This window comes from Tachysurus fulvidraco, chromosome 22, assembly GCF_022655615.1.
Source record: "Tachysurus fulvidraco isolate hzauxx_2018 chromosome 22, HZAU_PFXX_2.0, whole genome shotgun sequence".
NCBI lineage: Eukaryota > Metazoa > Chordata > Actinopteri > Siluriformes > Bagridae > Tachysurus > Tachysurus fulvidraco.
This window is the reverse complement of record NC_062539.1, coordinates 18,609,324-18,623,957: the sequence shown is the minus strand read 5'-3', so window position 1 is coordinate 18,623,957 and position 14,634 is coordinate 18,609,324. Positions and strand designations below refer to the sequence as shown.

General features: G+C 36.5%; 1 protein-coding gene and 1 long non-coding RNA gene across 2 annotated transcripts; one reads left to right on the top strand and one right to left on the bottom strand.

Moving 5' to 3' along the window:
* The first annotated feature begins 3,686 nt into the window (after positions 1-3,686).
* cdyl (chromodomain protein, Y-like) lies at positions 3,687-13,779 on the top strand. Its single transcript, XM_027163523.2, has 7 exons — positions 3,687-3,994; positions 7,549-8,275; positions 9,341-9,615; positions 9,841-10,013; positions 11,485-11,695; positions 12,428-12,571; positions 12,914-13,779. Exons 1-7 carry the CDS (start codon positions 3,968-3,970, stop codon positions 13,067-13,069), a joined length of 1,713 nt encoding a protein of 570 aa, XP_027019324.2. The 5' UTR covers positions 3,687-3,967; the 3' UTR covers positions 13,070-13,779.
* Positions 10,903-14,410, bottom strand: LOC125139946. Its single transcript, XR_007139120.1, has 3 exons — positions 14,273-14,410; positions 12,872-13,045; positions 10,903-11,152 (listed from the first exon to the last, which is right to left on the bottom strand). It is a non-coding gene; the product is annotated as an uncharacterized LOC125139946 (long non-coding RNA).
* Between the last annotated feature and the right edge of the window lie 224 nt (positions 14,411-14,634).

The window sequence follows — 14,634 nt, the reverse complement described above, 5'->3', positions numbered from 1 at the left end:
AACCATTTCTAAAGAGTACAGGCTCGACCAGTCAACCTGGCAGAGGGTAAATAAATGGAGGAAACACAGCACCGCTGTTACTCAAGGAGTGGTAGTCCAGTAAAACCCATTCCAATGTAACAGCAAATAATATAATGTGAATTACACAATAAAGTTTAAGAGGATTCTGGCTACTCTGCCTTTTAGTAATATCAGTGTTCATGAGCCTACCATCAGGCAAAACAAGACTATTAGAATGAACAAGAACAGTAAGTATGGCAGGATAGTTTGCTCAAGACTATGCGGATAAGACAGAAGCCTACGGCAAGAATGTTCTGTTGGCAGATGAATATAAAATAGAGCTTTTTGGTTTAAACTAATAGTGTTATATTTGGTGAAAACCAAACACTGCATTCCAACATTAGAATCTCATATCAACTATGAAGCACAGGATGTAGCAATGTGGCAGTATCATGGTTTGGGACCTTTGTTCTGGATTAATTCTGAGAGAATTTCAGGTATCTGTCCATCAAATGCAATCTATTCATGAAATGCAACCATAAGTGGGTCATGCAGCAGGACAGCAACCATAAGCATGCAAGTAAGTCTCCAAAGAAATTGTTAAAACTGAAGAAATGTTACATTTTGGAATTGCCAAGTCATACCTCAGAGCTTAGCCCAATAGAAACGTTGTGAAGGACATGCAGTACATGCAAGGAAGTGAACTAATGTAACTGACTTGAAGCAAAATTCCTTCAACCCATTGTGCAGTGTTGATCCCTCCTTAGTCATTGCTGCTGATGAGGGTCACACCAGTTACTGAAAGAAAAGCCCAACTACTTCATACACACAAAGATATTTACTTTTCAAAATCTAATGTTTTTTTTTTTCTTAGGTTATCTTCATCCAGTTTTAGGACTAATTTCAAGGTTATACAGAAATACAGAAAATTGCAAAGACTTCACCAACTGTGTAGTGGCACTACTGATCATGCTTGGTAAGTTTTGAACTCCGGAGCAGAATAGACATATGCATAATCAATTCAGCTTGTAATCTGATAGCATCATGAGACCAAAAAGAGTTTTTTCCTCATTTTCACTTTTGGGGTAACAAAACTTTAAAATGCCGAAACTTTAACATTTAAAGTGAGGTTAAATTATTGAATCAAAAGTTGTGCATTCTTTTTGTTAGAGATATATAGTAACTCTGTATATAAGTACAATTTTTATTCTGTTTCTATACTTATGTAAAGCTGCTATGAGACAATGTGAATTGTTAAAAGTGCTATACAAATGAATTTGAAACTGAATTGAATTGTATAACAGAATGGCCGAGACAGTAATTCTGGCTGGAATGATTTATATTAATGTTTGTTCTAATGTTATTCTTTCTGAAGTTACAGCTCATACACAAAGATTTCCATTATGAACATTCCACATAATCTAAACAAATAATAAACAGATTAAAGAAACTATTTGTTAAACAAGGAAAACATATTAGTTAACATGATGGTGTTTTTGATGGGAGATATTTGTTAACATTTACAGAAGTGTGAGCTCTTTGTAAAAGTCACCATGTTTTGCAAAGTTTCCCAGGACCAGTAAGTCTTCAGTGCAAGAATTTACATTTTCCGTTATCTTGTTTACATTTGAGAGAGAGTTTAATTGATTATCAGTAATAGATAAAACAATACATTCATTAATAAGTTGGTATAAATGGAATAACACAATAGACCAAGTGGTTAAGAAAAATTAATTCACTGAGGATTCTCACAACCTCAGTGTGGAATATTTTTGTTTAACTGTACAGTCTCTAACTTTAGTCATGGTTGGGAAATGTGTGAACAGAAAGATATTTCAGTTCAGGATCTCCTGTAGTTTTTATAACATTATGTACAGTAATAGAAAATGAGAAAAATGTCACTTTGCAATCTAAATAAAGTAAATCTATATGTACATTCTAAACCCACATAAAAGTAAATCGTGGTCAAATAATCTGTAATCAGTTGTTAATCTGATGTTACAAAAGTAGTGAAAATGTAATAAATAAAAGTACTATGGTGTCATGCAATGTGACACCTTCACATACATTTTTAATAAAGCTGGAGAAGTACAGGGCCGGGGGCGCACGGTGACTTAGCCGTTAGCACGTTCGCCTCACACCTCCAGGGTCGGGGGTTCGATTCCCACCTCCACCTTGTGTGTGTGGAGTTTGCATGTTCTCCCCGTGCCTTGGGGGGTTTCCTCCGGGTACTCCGGTTTCCTCCCCCAGTCCAAAGACATGCATTGTAGGTTGATTGGCATCTCTGGAAAATTGTCCGTAGTGTGTGTGTGTGTGTGTGTGTGTGTGTGTGAGTGAATGAGAGTTAGCACAGCATCATCTTGATGTTGATAAATGATTGATTGATTCTTGAGAAGGTATATTTTAGATATTTCACTAAATGAATCTACTGAAATGTGAGTAAAAGGGAGTGAGAAAATTGATGGACATTCAAAATTAGTAAATCTCGGTAAGAAGGTTTCTTTTTTAAGATATTGTGTGTTGGATGGGATTGAGTTTTGACTTTCGCCATTAAAAATATTAACTTTCTATAATATATGTATGTTAGCCAGAAAAGGAAGCAGAGGACTTCTACACTGGTCTGAAAGCTGTCTTCCAATACTCAAAGTTTATTTCTGCTCCTTTGAAAAACACTAATGTATAACAGGCATGAAGTCAATATCTGCACCCAAGAATGGTGCATTGGGATAAATGATGAAGACATGTTATGGTGTTAGAGAAGAAGGCCTGGGATGGAGTGGATTCAGTATCTGCATTTTCCTATTTAATGGGACTTCAGTTTTGTAAGAGGATGGAAATTCTTTTAGAAGTTTCCAATCAACACACTTTCTTAAAGAACTGTCCGTCTTCTTCATGATCACCAGGAGCAAATAATAGGGATTGTTGCTCTGACTAATGAATTCCTACTCTAAGTGTTTTATATGGATTTAAAGTTTCTCATACTGATTTTGGGGGCCATTACAACTGTTTTAATGCCCCAAGTTATTTTACTAATGTCCAAATATATCTACAAAATATTTGTATCCTTGCAACTTGTATCAGATAAATGTGTCATCAGATAAATGTGTAATCAAGTGTCTGTGGCTGTGAAATACTAGGGTCCTGATCATTAAGTGTGGCGTCGTGCAAACGTACAAATGTAGGCACCTTCAACTCTCCCACATCTACCTGCTGAAATGTTATTGCATTATTGTTATTGTCTCCTTTCCGGTGACATCAGCTTGATCTAAAACTCCAATACCACACTGAGGAATGAGTTAATTAGTGAATAAGGCTTTCAGAATTTCCCAAGATCCAAATTAAAGTTAAAGTAGGAAGATAAATGCAGGAGGGTGAGAAAGTAAATAAGCACAAAAACAAAACAAAAAGTTGCTCATTATGTAGGATTTCAATTTTAGGATGCAATATAACACTAATTTCTTGTCAGTATAATTATGTTTATGTATTTTCTTAGTTTGTTACTAAACAAAATTGGATGAATGAAAAGCTTTAATCCTTTATTACTGAGCATCTGCTTGAGGACAGAAGTTGACCAGGCTAATAGTCAGCTAACCTAACTACAGCCGAACGCGTTTATAATAAAGGTCTGACACGAACAGCCATGACATCGATCTCTTAGGTGAAAAGAAATTGCTTATTAAGTAAGACGCTAGTTGACCAGCCGTAGGAACGTCATGACCACGTGACCTTTCCACTTTGACTTCGAAGCGTTGTTTCGTTACCGACGCTTCCGAAGTTTAGAAACACTAATTTAAGTTTGGCATCACGATCCTTAATCACAACTTTCCGTGTGGTATTTAGTGAGAAGACGTGTTGATGTGTATTAAATTAGTCCGACGATAAAAGTTGAAGAACGAGGCCAGAAACCCAGCTGAACTGGAGAAAGGCTTCCAGTCGGATTACTGCAGCATCGAGCACTAACCAGGCCATGATGGCCACAGAGCAGCTGTATGAGGTTAGTCCTGGTTCTGTTACACACTGGACCGGTTTGTGCACTGATCTGTTGTGGGATCGTTAATAACGCATCATTGTAGTGAACCGAGCAGCAGAACAGACGCTTTATCCTGCGGGTGCTTGCTAGCTGTGGCTAGTTGTTTTGTAGCTCCTACACGTTGCTTCCTGGGAACCTGTTTTATTTATTATTGTGATGGAGATTAATGTCATTATTGTGCGGCATTAAGTCTGGACTTCACCCTTAACTTCTGGGTTTACGTTATTCACATGTAAAATTTGTAGTTTGTGACAAAATGTGTTTGAATAACAAAGATAAAGCCAGTTAAAGGGGAGGTTTCCCCGGTGACCGAAAATACTTCCCTCTTTGTTGTCTTTTCGTTCTAATGGTCATTAATATGTGTAAAATATCCCAACAGATTCGACCCTAAAACGCCGTTTAAGTCTATTGGAATGTATTTGAGATTTTTAGGGCTGCGATTTTTTCCTTCTCAAACCTGTTCTTTATATGAATATAATATTTGGTCCTCATTGGTTGTGTTTAAAGTACAAAGGAAAGTAAACAAGTGAACAAAAAAAGCATTGATAAGATCCTATGATGTACTTTTGCTTATGTGACTTTAACTGAACCTGAAATTTCCTTCAAACTTTGTGACACTTCTGCAGCTTGACACGGAGGAAAGGACTCCGAATAAATCACATCTTATTAGGGATATTTTAAATGATGGATGTAAAAATAAATATAAAGTACTAAAAGTGGTTATTGCATGTTTTCTGTATCTCTGTGACATGCTGAACTACAGAGGAGCTAAAATGCCATCAAAAAAAGGGAAATCAATCAACCCACCAGCCAAAAGACCCCAAAAACAAGAGATTGTTGAAACTTTAGTCTTGTATCAGATTATTTCACTCCCTTATTGTTCATTATAGCTGGCCTACACTAAGCACACAGACTATACATTATATTCTAGTGTAGTGTATGAATTGTTGAAATTTAGTATTATCTCAAATAAAACACTAAAACTTTTCCTCAACCGTAAGTATAGTGAAGGAGAGAGAGGGGGGGGGGGATAAGCTGTTTACATCAATGACAAATGACGTCAAACACACAGTGAGATTCTGTTTTAGCAAAAAATGGTGAACCCTAACCCGAGGAAAAATATCACACACCGTTGGACAACTGAAACATTTGTAAGATGTTTTGTCCATTGGAATGTCGTCAGACATCTTGAACATTTTGTCACCCAGCATCAGCTTTTGTAGCCCCGCCCCTTCTGCTACATAAGCAAAGCTGTGGATGTTGAGTGCTCGAATTGTCTGTCTTTCTACACTTAATTATTTTTTGTGTGAATAAGTGCATCATCCAGGTACTTGAAGTGAACAACTTGGAATTTTCAGTGTGAACACACTAATCTCAGTATATACTACAAAATGACACGGAGTGTAGCTGTGATTCAGGACGCACCTTACGTTTACACTCCTGTGGTCTCTCTCCTTGTGTTGACTTGAGCTGCATTCGACTCAGAAGTGAGAATCAGTTATCGTTGGCATCATCTGTGCATTTGTTCTAAAGTGTGTGAGGGATTTCATCTTAAAACATGTTTTAAAACACAAACAAACCTGAAACGGACTAAAGTATGTGCCCTAAAAGTGACATTAGGCTTCATGTAATTCATACGTTCCTAGGTTTTCTCACTTAGACATATTGGACTACTCGGGTACTGTAATGGAAAAACGACTCCCTTTAGTGACTCCTGATTTAACTGTGATTTACTCTTACATACGATCAGTGACCAATGATACTTTAGATAAAAGTAGGATATTTGCTTTTGTTAACTAATTTTTAAATGTGGTTTAATGCCAAATAATTTTAGTGATAACATTTCCAATATGACTGCCGCTGCTTATTGCTTTATTTTGCTGTTAACATTTTTTTCTCAACAGAGTATTACTTGTAATTCTATTAGAGATGTTACAATACCAAAACTTTGTGTGTGGAGAGTCCTGAAACCGAGACAATACACTGGCCAAAAACATATACTGTATATGTGCTATGAACATAATATACAGATGTCTATTACTATAAACTAATATTTACAGAGTGTATGTGCTATAAACAAAATATATTAATACGATAAACCGAAATATACAGGAGGATATGTACTGTGGTCATGTGTACTATTTTATATATATCTAATAATAATCTAGAATTTTTATTCTGTTAATTCTTATTTCTTTTATTATTCGTTATTTACTTTATCATTAATTATGTTTACCTTCTGCTTTATGTTTATGTTCTGTAAAGCTGCTTTGAGACAATGTCTATTGTAAAAAGCGCTATACAAATAAACTTGAATTGAATTGAATACTATGGTCATAATATAATATATTGCTGTTATATGAACAGAAATTAGGTGTGAATATACAATGGTAAGGCAATGGTGAGCAGCAATGCAAAAAAAAATCCAAGATAGATTCAGTTTGCAGAAATATTTTTTGTTTTTAAATAAAAGTTTGGGTCAGACAGACGGGTCAGACAGACGGGTCAGACAGACGGGTCAGACAGACGGGTCAGACAGACGGGTCAGAGGGCTTTATGCTCTCACTTCATTTCTTAACTGTCTAACAGTAAAAAAAAAAAAAAAATCAACGTAGATTTATTCTTCTAACCATATTAGCTACAGTCAACTTGGGTTAGAATTTGTCATAATTGATAGAATTGTAGTTTTAAACTCCAGTTAGCTCGTACTTGTGCATTAGCTCATTAAATAGCTCCAGCAGCAATCACAAAGAAGTCTATCATTAAATCACATTAAACACAATGATGTAAGTGATCCAAGTATCCGGTCATTCACATGATGTAGAAGAAAATGTGATTCATTAGACCAGGCCGGCTTCTGTCTGTTCTTATATCGTTATATCATATTAGAACCAGCAGTTTCAGCACTTTTGGTAGGTATTAACCACTGCATACTGGGATCAACCACAAAAGCTTATTAACAGACCAGTGTTCCAGCCGACAACATGTTCTCAGATCTTTAAGCTTACCCACTTTCGAGAGCTGACTGTTCACTTGCTGCCTAATATATTCAGGTGCCACAGTAACAAGAGAATCTTGTTCACTTCACCTGTCACTGGATTCAATCTTATGAGTGTATATAACAAACAGCGTTACTGAAAAATCAGTATTCAGCCAAAGGCCTCGCAGCGTCACGTGTGTCTAACAGGAGTACAATTATCGTAGAAAGTCATTACATGTGTGTTCACTGGTAGGAGATTAAGTGAAGAATCCTGGGTTTTCAAGTTGTTTTCCACCAAAGAAAAGCACGAAAATCGAAGAGTTGCATTAAAAAAGCTGCAATATTAATAATGTCCACAACAATCGTACAAAAGGAACTGCATTTGTGTTATTACATTAGTTTCTAAGGAAACATGCAAAAATATTTAGCAGTGATTTACTTTCTGTGAATTCACTTTACATATTTCTCTTTTTTGGCCACTAAGACGTACGTTTTTATGCCCAAATTAAAATGTATTTTGTCTCATCCCTTTCTCTAGGTTGAGAGAATTGTTGGTAAACGTAAAAACAAGAAAGGGAAAATGGAGTATTTGGTTCGCTGGAGAGGCTACACTTTTGAGGGAGACACTTGGGAGCCGGAAGCTAATCTAACCAACTGCATAGAGTTTATAAATGAGTTTAATCGCCAGCACAGCGAGAGGCTTGGAGATACGCCCTGTGTGCGCTCTACACGCAGGTCTCCCAGTGCGGCTGTGGGTCACGCCTCCGTCACCAATGCACGCAAGCAGATGAACAGACCTCAGGCACACAACAGCAGCGCCCCTGCTCCATCTGCCCCGAGCACGCCTTCCACCAGTGTTACAAAACAACCACAACCACCACAGAACGCACCGGGTAACAGGGACACAGATGCTAATGCAGACAAACAACGGCAGCTTTTTTTATCCACACCTACTGCCAGCACTTTACGCTGTAGTATGGACTTGGCTAAGTCTGGAATCAAAATCTTGGTGCCAAAAAGCCCGATGAACAGTCGAGCTGACTCGGAGCAGTCTCCCAGCGAGGCAGCACACAGTCTGGAACAAGGTGGCGAGGAGCCCGACTCTGTCCCCCCCGAAGTGGCCGTACAGGAGAAGTCTGCCGGACACTTCCTTGTACCCGGACAGGAGCGGGCACGCATGGGCACACGACCCAGGACACAGGCAGCTCTGCCTCCTCTTCAGGTTCCTATTACACCTGCTGCTGTCCGGACACTGAACGGGAAAGGTACGTTATATGTTCCATGTTAAAGCTGTCTTTGTCTACATCTGTTTGTTGAGATGGACAACTTATTAAAAAACATTATAAATTATAACATTGGAGTTTTCTAGTGAGAGTCATAAACCATAAGAGCCAACAGGCAGATGAGCCGTATGTTGACATGTTAACTATCGGAGTTTAACGGCGTCGACACACTACATTAACTGACACTGACTGAAGCCTCGCTTCCTATCTCACTTTACTAATATTAGGACTGGTGCCTTCTTTGCTTGAAAGATGTTGCGCCTTTTTAATATCCAGCGTTTTGAAAATTCACATTGAATACAACCTATCGGCATGTTTAACCTGGCTAACGTCGGGCAAGTAGATATTTAACATGAGTTCTTTATATTCGCTTCGAATATCAGAACACATTTGGTCAAAAAAAATTGGCTGGAAGAAAAGAAAGTATTTTGATTTATTGTTTTTTATCAGCAGATCTAAAGTGAACACTAGAACCGTTCGGCAGCAGCAGCGGACGTTAGACCAGTGATATAGAATGACTTTGTTTTGTGTAGTAAAAAAATTCTGAATGGTTTAGTTTACACACACACACAGTTTTTACCTTTAAACCAAGTACAATAAAAGAATTGACAATCGACTGTCATAGTAACGTCAGCACAGTCACAGGCATAAATAGTCGAGTGAAAGAGAAATCAGTCCCATGCGTGATCCTGAAGATCACCTAGTGGGATGTGAGCAGGTTTTTGACATCACTGCAAAATACCTAATAAGCAATGAAGTTCTCACATCATCTCAGGTAAGGTGTTTGTTCTTTCTTATTTAAGAACTGTCCATCATTGTTTATATTATTTTATGGGTAATAAATAAAGTGCATTGTTGCCATATTTTTTAGACATTTGTCCATAAGTATGATGGAGAATCAAATATTCAGTGTGTTTAAAGTGTTTAAAGTGCTCGTATGACATTGCTTTATACACATTTTTCATATCTTTTGTATGCTAACGTAAATGTATGTTGAGCCACTTGGTGTGTTAATACAGACTGGGATTGATCTCATTTTTGTCAAAGGTACGTCAACACTTCTGGAGGCCTCGTCAGCCAGCGGCTCGACCAGTGTACAGAACGGCACAGCAGGAGTGGCCGCGAGCTCGGGAGTGACGAGCACGTTGGGCAAACGGCCGAGACCCGAGGAACGTTCTGCCATCGACAAGCGGCTGCGCTTCAGCGTCCGTCAGACAGAGAGCGCTTATCGCTATAGAGACATTGTTGTGAAGAAACAGGACGGCTTCACACACATTCTGTTTTCTACCAAGACGTCCGAGAACAATTCACTAAATCCTGATGTGAGTGTCAACATGTTACTTGCAGTTGAAGAGCTGAATCAGAGTCTGTGGACCATAATTATTTCAACGCTGTGCATTTTGTTTTCCTTTAGACAATCTGGAGATGTCAGAAATACAATAATGTATTTCATTGTGTATTACTAGTTTAAGTTCCGTTTCAACTTAAATTGTATGTGTTTAAGATGTTTTTTTAGTTAAGTGTTTTCTGTGTGATGATTATTGTAGGTGATGAAGGAGGTTCAGAGCGCCATGGCAACAGCGTCGGCGGACGACAGCAAGTTGGTCTTGCTGAGTGCAGTCGGGAGTGTGTTCTGTTTTGGCTTGGACTTCATCTACTTAATCAGAAGACTCACAGACGATCGCAAAAGAGAAAGCATTAAAATGGCAGAAACCATTAGGTAAAAAAAGACAATTTTTTTGTTTTTATTATAGAATTAAATCGTGAATATGAGAAACAGCTCATCAGTGAGAACGCATTCATTCTGAGCTGTTTAATGGACATGATGATGGTGTTTAAATTGGAGGAAGAATAGAGGACATGAAGGCTGAGGTTACCAGGAGCTCTGTAACACGACACATGCTAAATCCTGTCAGCTGGAGGGTGAAGAAATGACTGTAATATAGTAATAACAGTAATATAGTAATAACAGTAATACAGTAATACAGTAATACAGTAATAACAGTAATACAGTAATACAGTAATAACAGTAATAACAGTAATATAGTAATACAGTAATAACAGTAATACAGTAATAACAGTAATATAGTAATACAGTAATACAGTAATAACAGTAATACAGTAATAACAGTAATATAGTAATAACAGTAATATAGTAATAACAGTAATATAGTAATAACAGTAATACAGTAATAACAGTAATATAGTAATAACAGTAATTACAGTAAACAATAATAACAGTAATACAGTAATATAGTAATAACAGTAATATAGTAATAACAGTAATTACAGTAAACAATAATAACAGTAATACAGTAATAACAGTAATATAGTAATAACAGTAATAACAGTAATACAGTAATAACAGTAATATAGTAATAACAGTAATAACTGTAATATAGTAATAACAGTAATTACAGTAAACAATAATAACAGTAATATAGTAATAACAGTAAAATAGTAATAACAGTAAAATAGTAATAACAGTAATACAGTAATAACAGTAATATAGTAATAACAGTAATAACTGTAATATAGTAATATAGTAATAACAGTAATATAGTAATAACAGTAATATAGTAATAACAGTAATAACTGTAATATAGTAATAACAGTAATAACTGTAATAAGTAATTACAGTAATTACAGTAAACAATAATAACAGTAATACAGTAATATAGTAATAACAGTAATATAGTAATAACAGTAATAGAATAATGTATTGCACAGTGAGAAGTAAAGTTTGTTGATCGGTTTAAAACATTACAGCTGCCACACAATGGACGATGTTTCTACATCGATGGTTTCAGGCGTTTCACTGAAGAACGGAGGAGCCAGTTACATGTGTAAAGAGACAATCTGTAAAACAACCATCACACACTGTCACGACGTGAGAAGAAAGATAATTTAATCTATTTTTTTTTTAATCGATTTGCTTTATTTTTTGGTTTTGCTCTGCTACTACAGTAGGTTATAGACTACTTAGAGGTTTATTTTGCCTTTAAAGCACGAGTCAGAATCATTACACATTTCCTTAACCTGTTCAGCCGTATTGACAGTCATTAGCTAAGCAACAGGGTTTAAGCCAAATATATCTTCATCTCCTACCAAAACATCTTGAAGAGCTGCTGCTATGTATGTGGTTAACAATAAAATACATAACTGCTATATTTTCAATGATCTGTTCCCAGGGCATTTGTGAACACATTTATACAGTTCAAGAAACCAATTATTGCTGCTGTAAATGGACCTGCTGTTGGGCTCGGAGCCTCCATCTTGCCGCTTTGTGATGTTATCTGGGCCAATGAGAAGGCCTGGTTTCAAACCCCATACACCATCTTTGGCCAGACGCCAGATGCGTGTTCTTCTGTAACGTTCCCTCACATCATGGGGGTTGCATCGGTGAGTTTGTGCACATTTTCCGATATGTAAGATTCATTTATTCATATTCCTTGAACCTAACTAGTTGTGTATATGAATGACATAATGCTGTATAAGGAACCCCAGTTCTTGGTGGTTGTTTTTTTTTTTTTTGCATGCGCACAAAATGCACTTTTATGATGCATTGTTTTGCACCTACCCCGGGCACGGTGGGGGTAGCATCATGCTACAGGAGTGCGTAGAAAAAGATGAATGCAGGGTCTAAATAATATGCATTTAATAAAGAATCCGGGTCTGGATATTTGTCAAAATTAATTTCTGGTTTAGTTTTTCAATAGATTAAAAAAAAAACTACAACTTTTTGTGGTGTTCAATCTGTTTAATCCATTTTAAATTAAATCTATAGCATAATGTGTGCAAGAAAATGTTAGAGACTTTAAGTAGAAAAGTTCATCTTTCCAGGTTTATTTATTAATTTATTTTTGTTTGCTGTTAAACACAATGCTTTTTTGATGCATTTTGACATTTTCTTTCATGTTTAGTGATCATTTGGCCACAATCTAGTAAATCGGTACAGATATTTGTAATGGATCTAACTAGTACACGGTAATTAGTCAAACTTCATTTTCCAGTCACATAAAAGTTACAACATATAAAAAAGTCATCTTATGCCATCACTTTTTTCCCCTTTGTCTTTTAGAAACCTGTCGTTCATTTTGGGTTAGGATTAAACACGCAGCTTCTCTCTTTCAGGCTAATGAGATGTTACTGAGTGGGAGAAAGCTGACAGCCCAGGAGGCTTGTGCAAAAGGCTTGGTGTCTCAGGTGCTCTGGCCAGGGACCTTCGCTCAGGAGGTCATGGCTCGCATTAAAGAGCTAGTCTCTTGTAATTCAGTTGTAAGTCATCACCTTTATTTTGTTTTCATACTTTTTTCTTCAGTGACCTTCTGCATGCTTCCAGTTCATATGTTTCATTATCTCCTTTTTTTTATTAATGCATTTCATTAGTCATGCATAACTGAGACACATTTTTTGTTTACTTTTATATAAAATGTGTGTAATAATTCATTTTTACCAGAAGAGAAATTAATACTTTAATTCTTGTCAATTTTTAACATTTGCTGAATATTTTTGTAAACCTTCACAGTACATCGACATCCATAAGTCATATTTTTTTTCTTTTGTATTTTATTTTACTTCATTTTCATGATGCTGCTCTTCACCACGGCAACCCTGGAGGTTCTGTGGGAGTCCAAAGCGCTGGTGCGGAATGTTAACCGAGCCGCTCTGGAGCAGGCCAACGAGAGGGAGTGTGAGGCACTAAAGAGGATGTGGGGCTCGCCGCAGGGCATGGACTCCATTCTGAAATACCTGCAGAAGATGAATGACTTCTGAGTTGATAAAAGATTAAAAGAGAACACAAATGTATTCACTCATCATTACACAGTGGACACTGTGACAAGTGTCTGATGGGAAAGACAGTTTCAATTTAACATAATGGCGGTTGTAAATCTCAGTATTGACCACGTTTATATGTTTGCCTGTTGGAATATTTTTCCTTTCTTAGGAGAATGAGATCAGATTCAGCTGTAAATATTGCAGAATACTTTCTTTTTTTTTTTAAATACCCCTCAACTTCCCTTTCTGACGGCTCAGAGTTCAGGATCCATGAAGATGATGGATTATCCCTCACCCTGTTTTGGTTTATTTATCACTCATCACTTCCTTTAAAAAACAATAGTTTTCCTGCTGGAGAAAACATTTCTATATCTAGCAGAATTCTGTGCTTATATTCTTATATGTTCACTGAGTGTCTGAGCATCAGTTCCTTTTCCAGCAATGTGAGAATCTCCATCTAATGTACAACAGTGTTAAAACGTCCAACTATAAATTTAGTTTAAAAAAAAGTTATTTATGCTTTATGGACTTTATTAAGTATTTATTGAACAATTGGATAATGCTTTCCGGTGTTTTCCCTTTCACTTCATCGTAAATTGAGTCTTTGTGTGGTGTATTATGTTTAGAAACACTTTCATTTCTCTTACAGCTGCTAATTGTTTAGCATATTGTAGATTTTTCTACTATAAAACACTTCACTGATTTTACTTTGTTCAATCTCTTTACTGAACAAGTTTAAAATGTGTGTTCTTTGTGTTTAAGTCCAGTCTAAACCAAATCTATATATTTGATATCAACATTAGTTGTGTTGCTCTTAATTACATGTCAGTAACGAATTCAAACAGGTTTCTGCCCCAAACTCATATTTACTCTCAGTAAGTTTCAAGGCTTAAAGAATAAATAAGGGCTTGACTCAAATTAAAGTGCCACACTGTTGTTCTACATATTTATAAGAACAAATAAATGTATAAACCAAAGAACCCTAACTCTAATGAGCGAGTGTACAACTGCATTTAAAATGAACAGTGTATCTGTTCTGTATGTGTGTGTGTGGGGTGGGGGTGGGGGGTGTTAAATGCTGGAAGGGAAATTGTTCAGAAAGTTTTGTAGTAATCAACACAATATAAAATGCCCCTAAGTTACTGAGGAAATGTGGCTGGTGTTTTAGAAGCAGCAATAAAACAAAGATAAATTACTCACAACTTAAATTCCTGACCGTTATCTTCAGTCGGCCTTCTGGGTTGGTTATTATTATTTTTAGTCACTAGAAAGTGAAGTTTACCCAAAAAGTCTCTTGTTGAAGTGCCTTAAAAATGCAGCATTGTTGTCATTTGCACTGAAACAGGAAGTGAAAGTCGTCCCGCCCCTTTTTAAATAGCCACAACAGCTTTTACAGTATTATTGGGTAAAATGCTTCAGATTCTATGGCACATTTAATTGGGTAGAAAATCTGAATTGCAGTGACATTAAAACTGTTGATACACATTTAGTGTCAGAGACTCAATTTTGAATGCATTTATTTATTTCCTTGTTTTGGAGCACATTAGTTTATAGTTAACCTC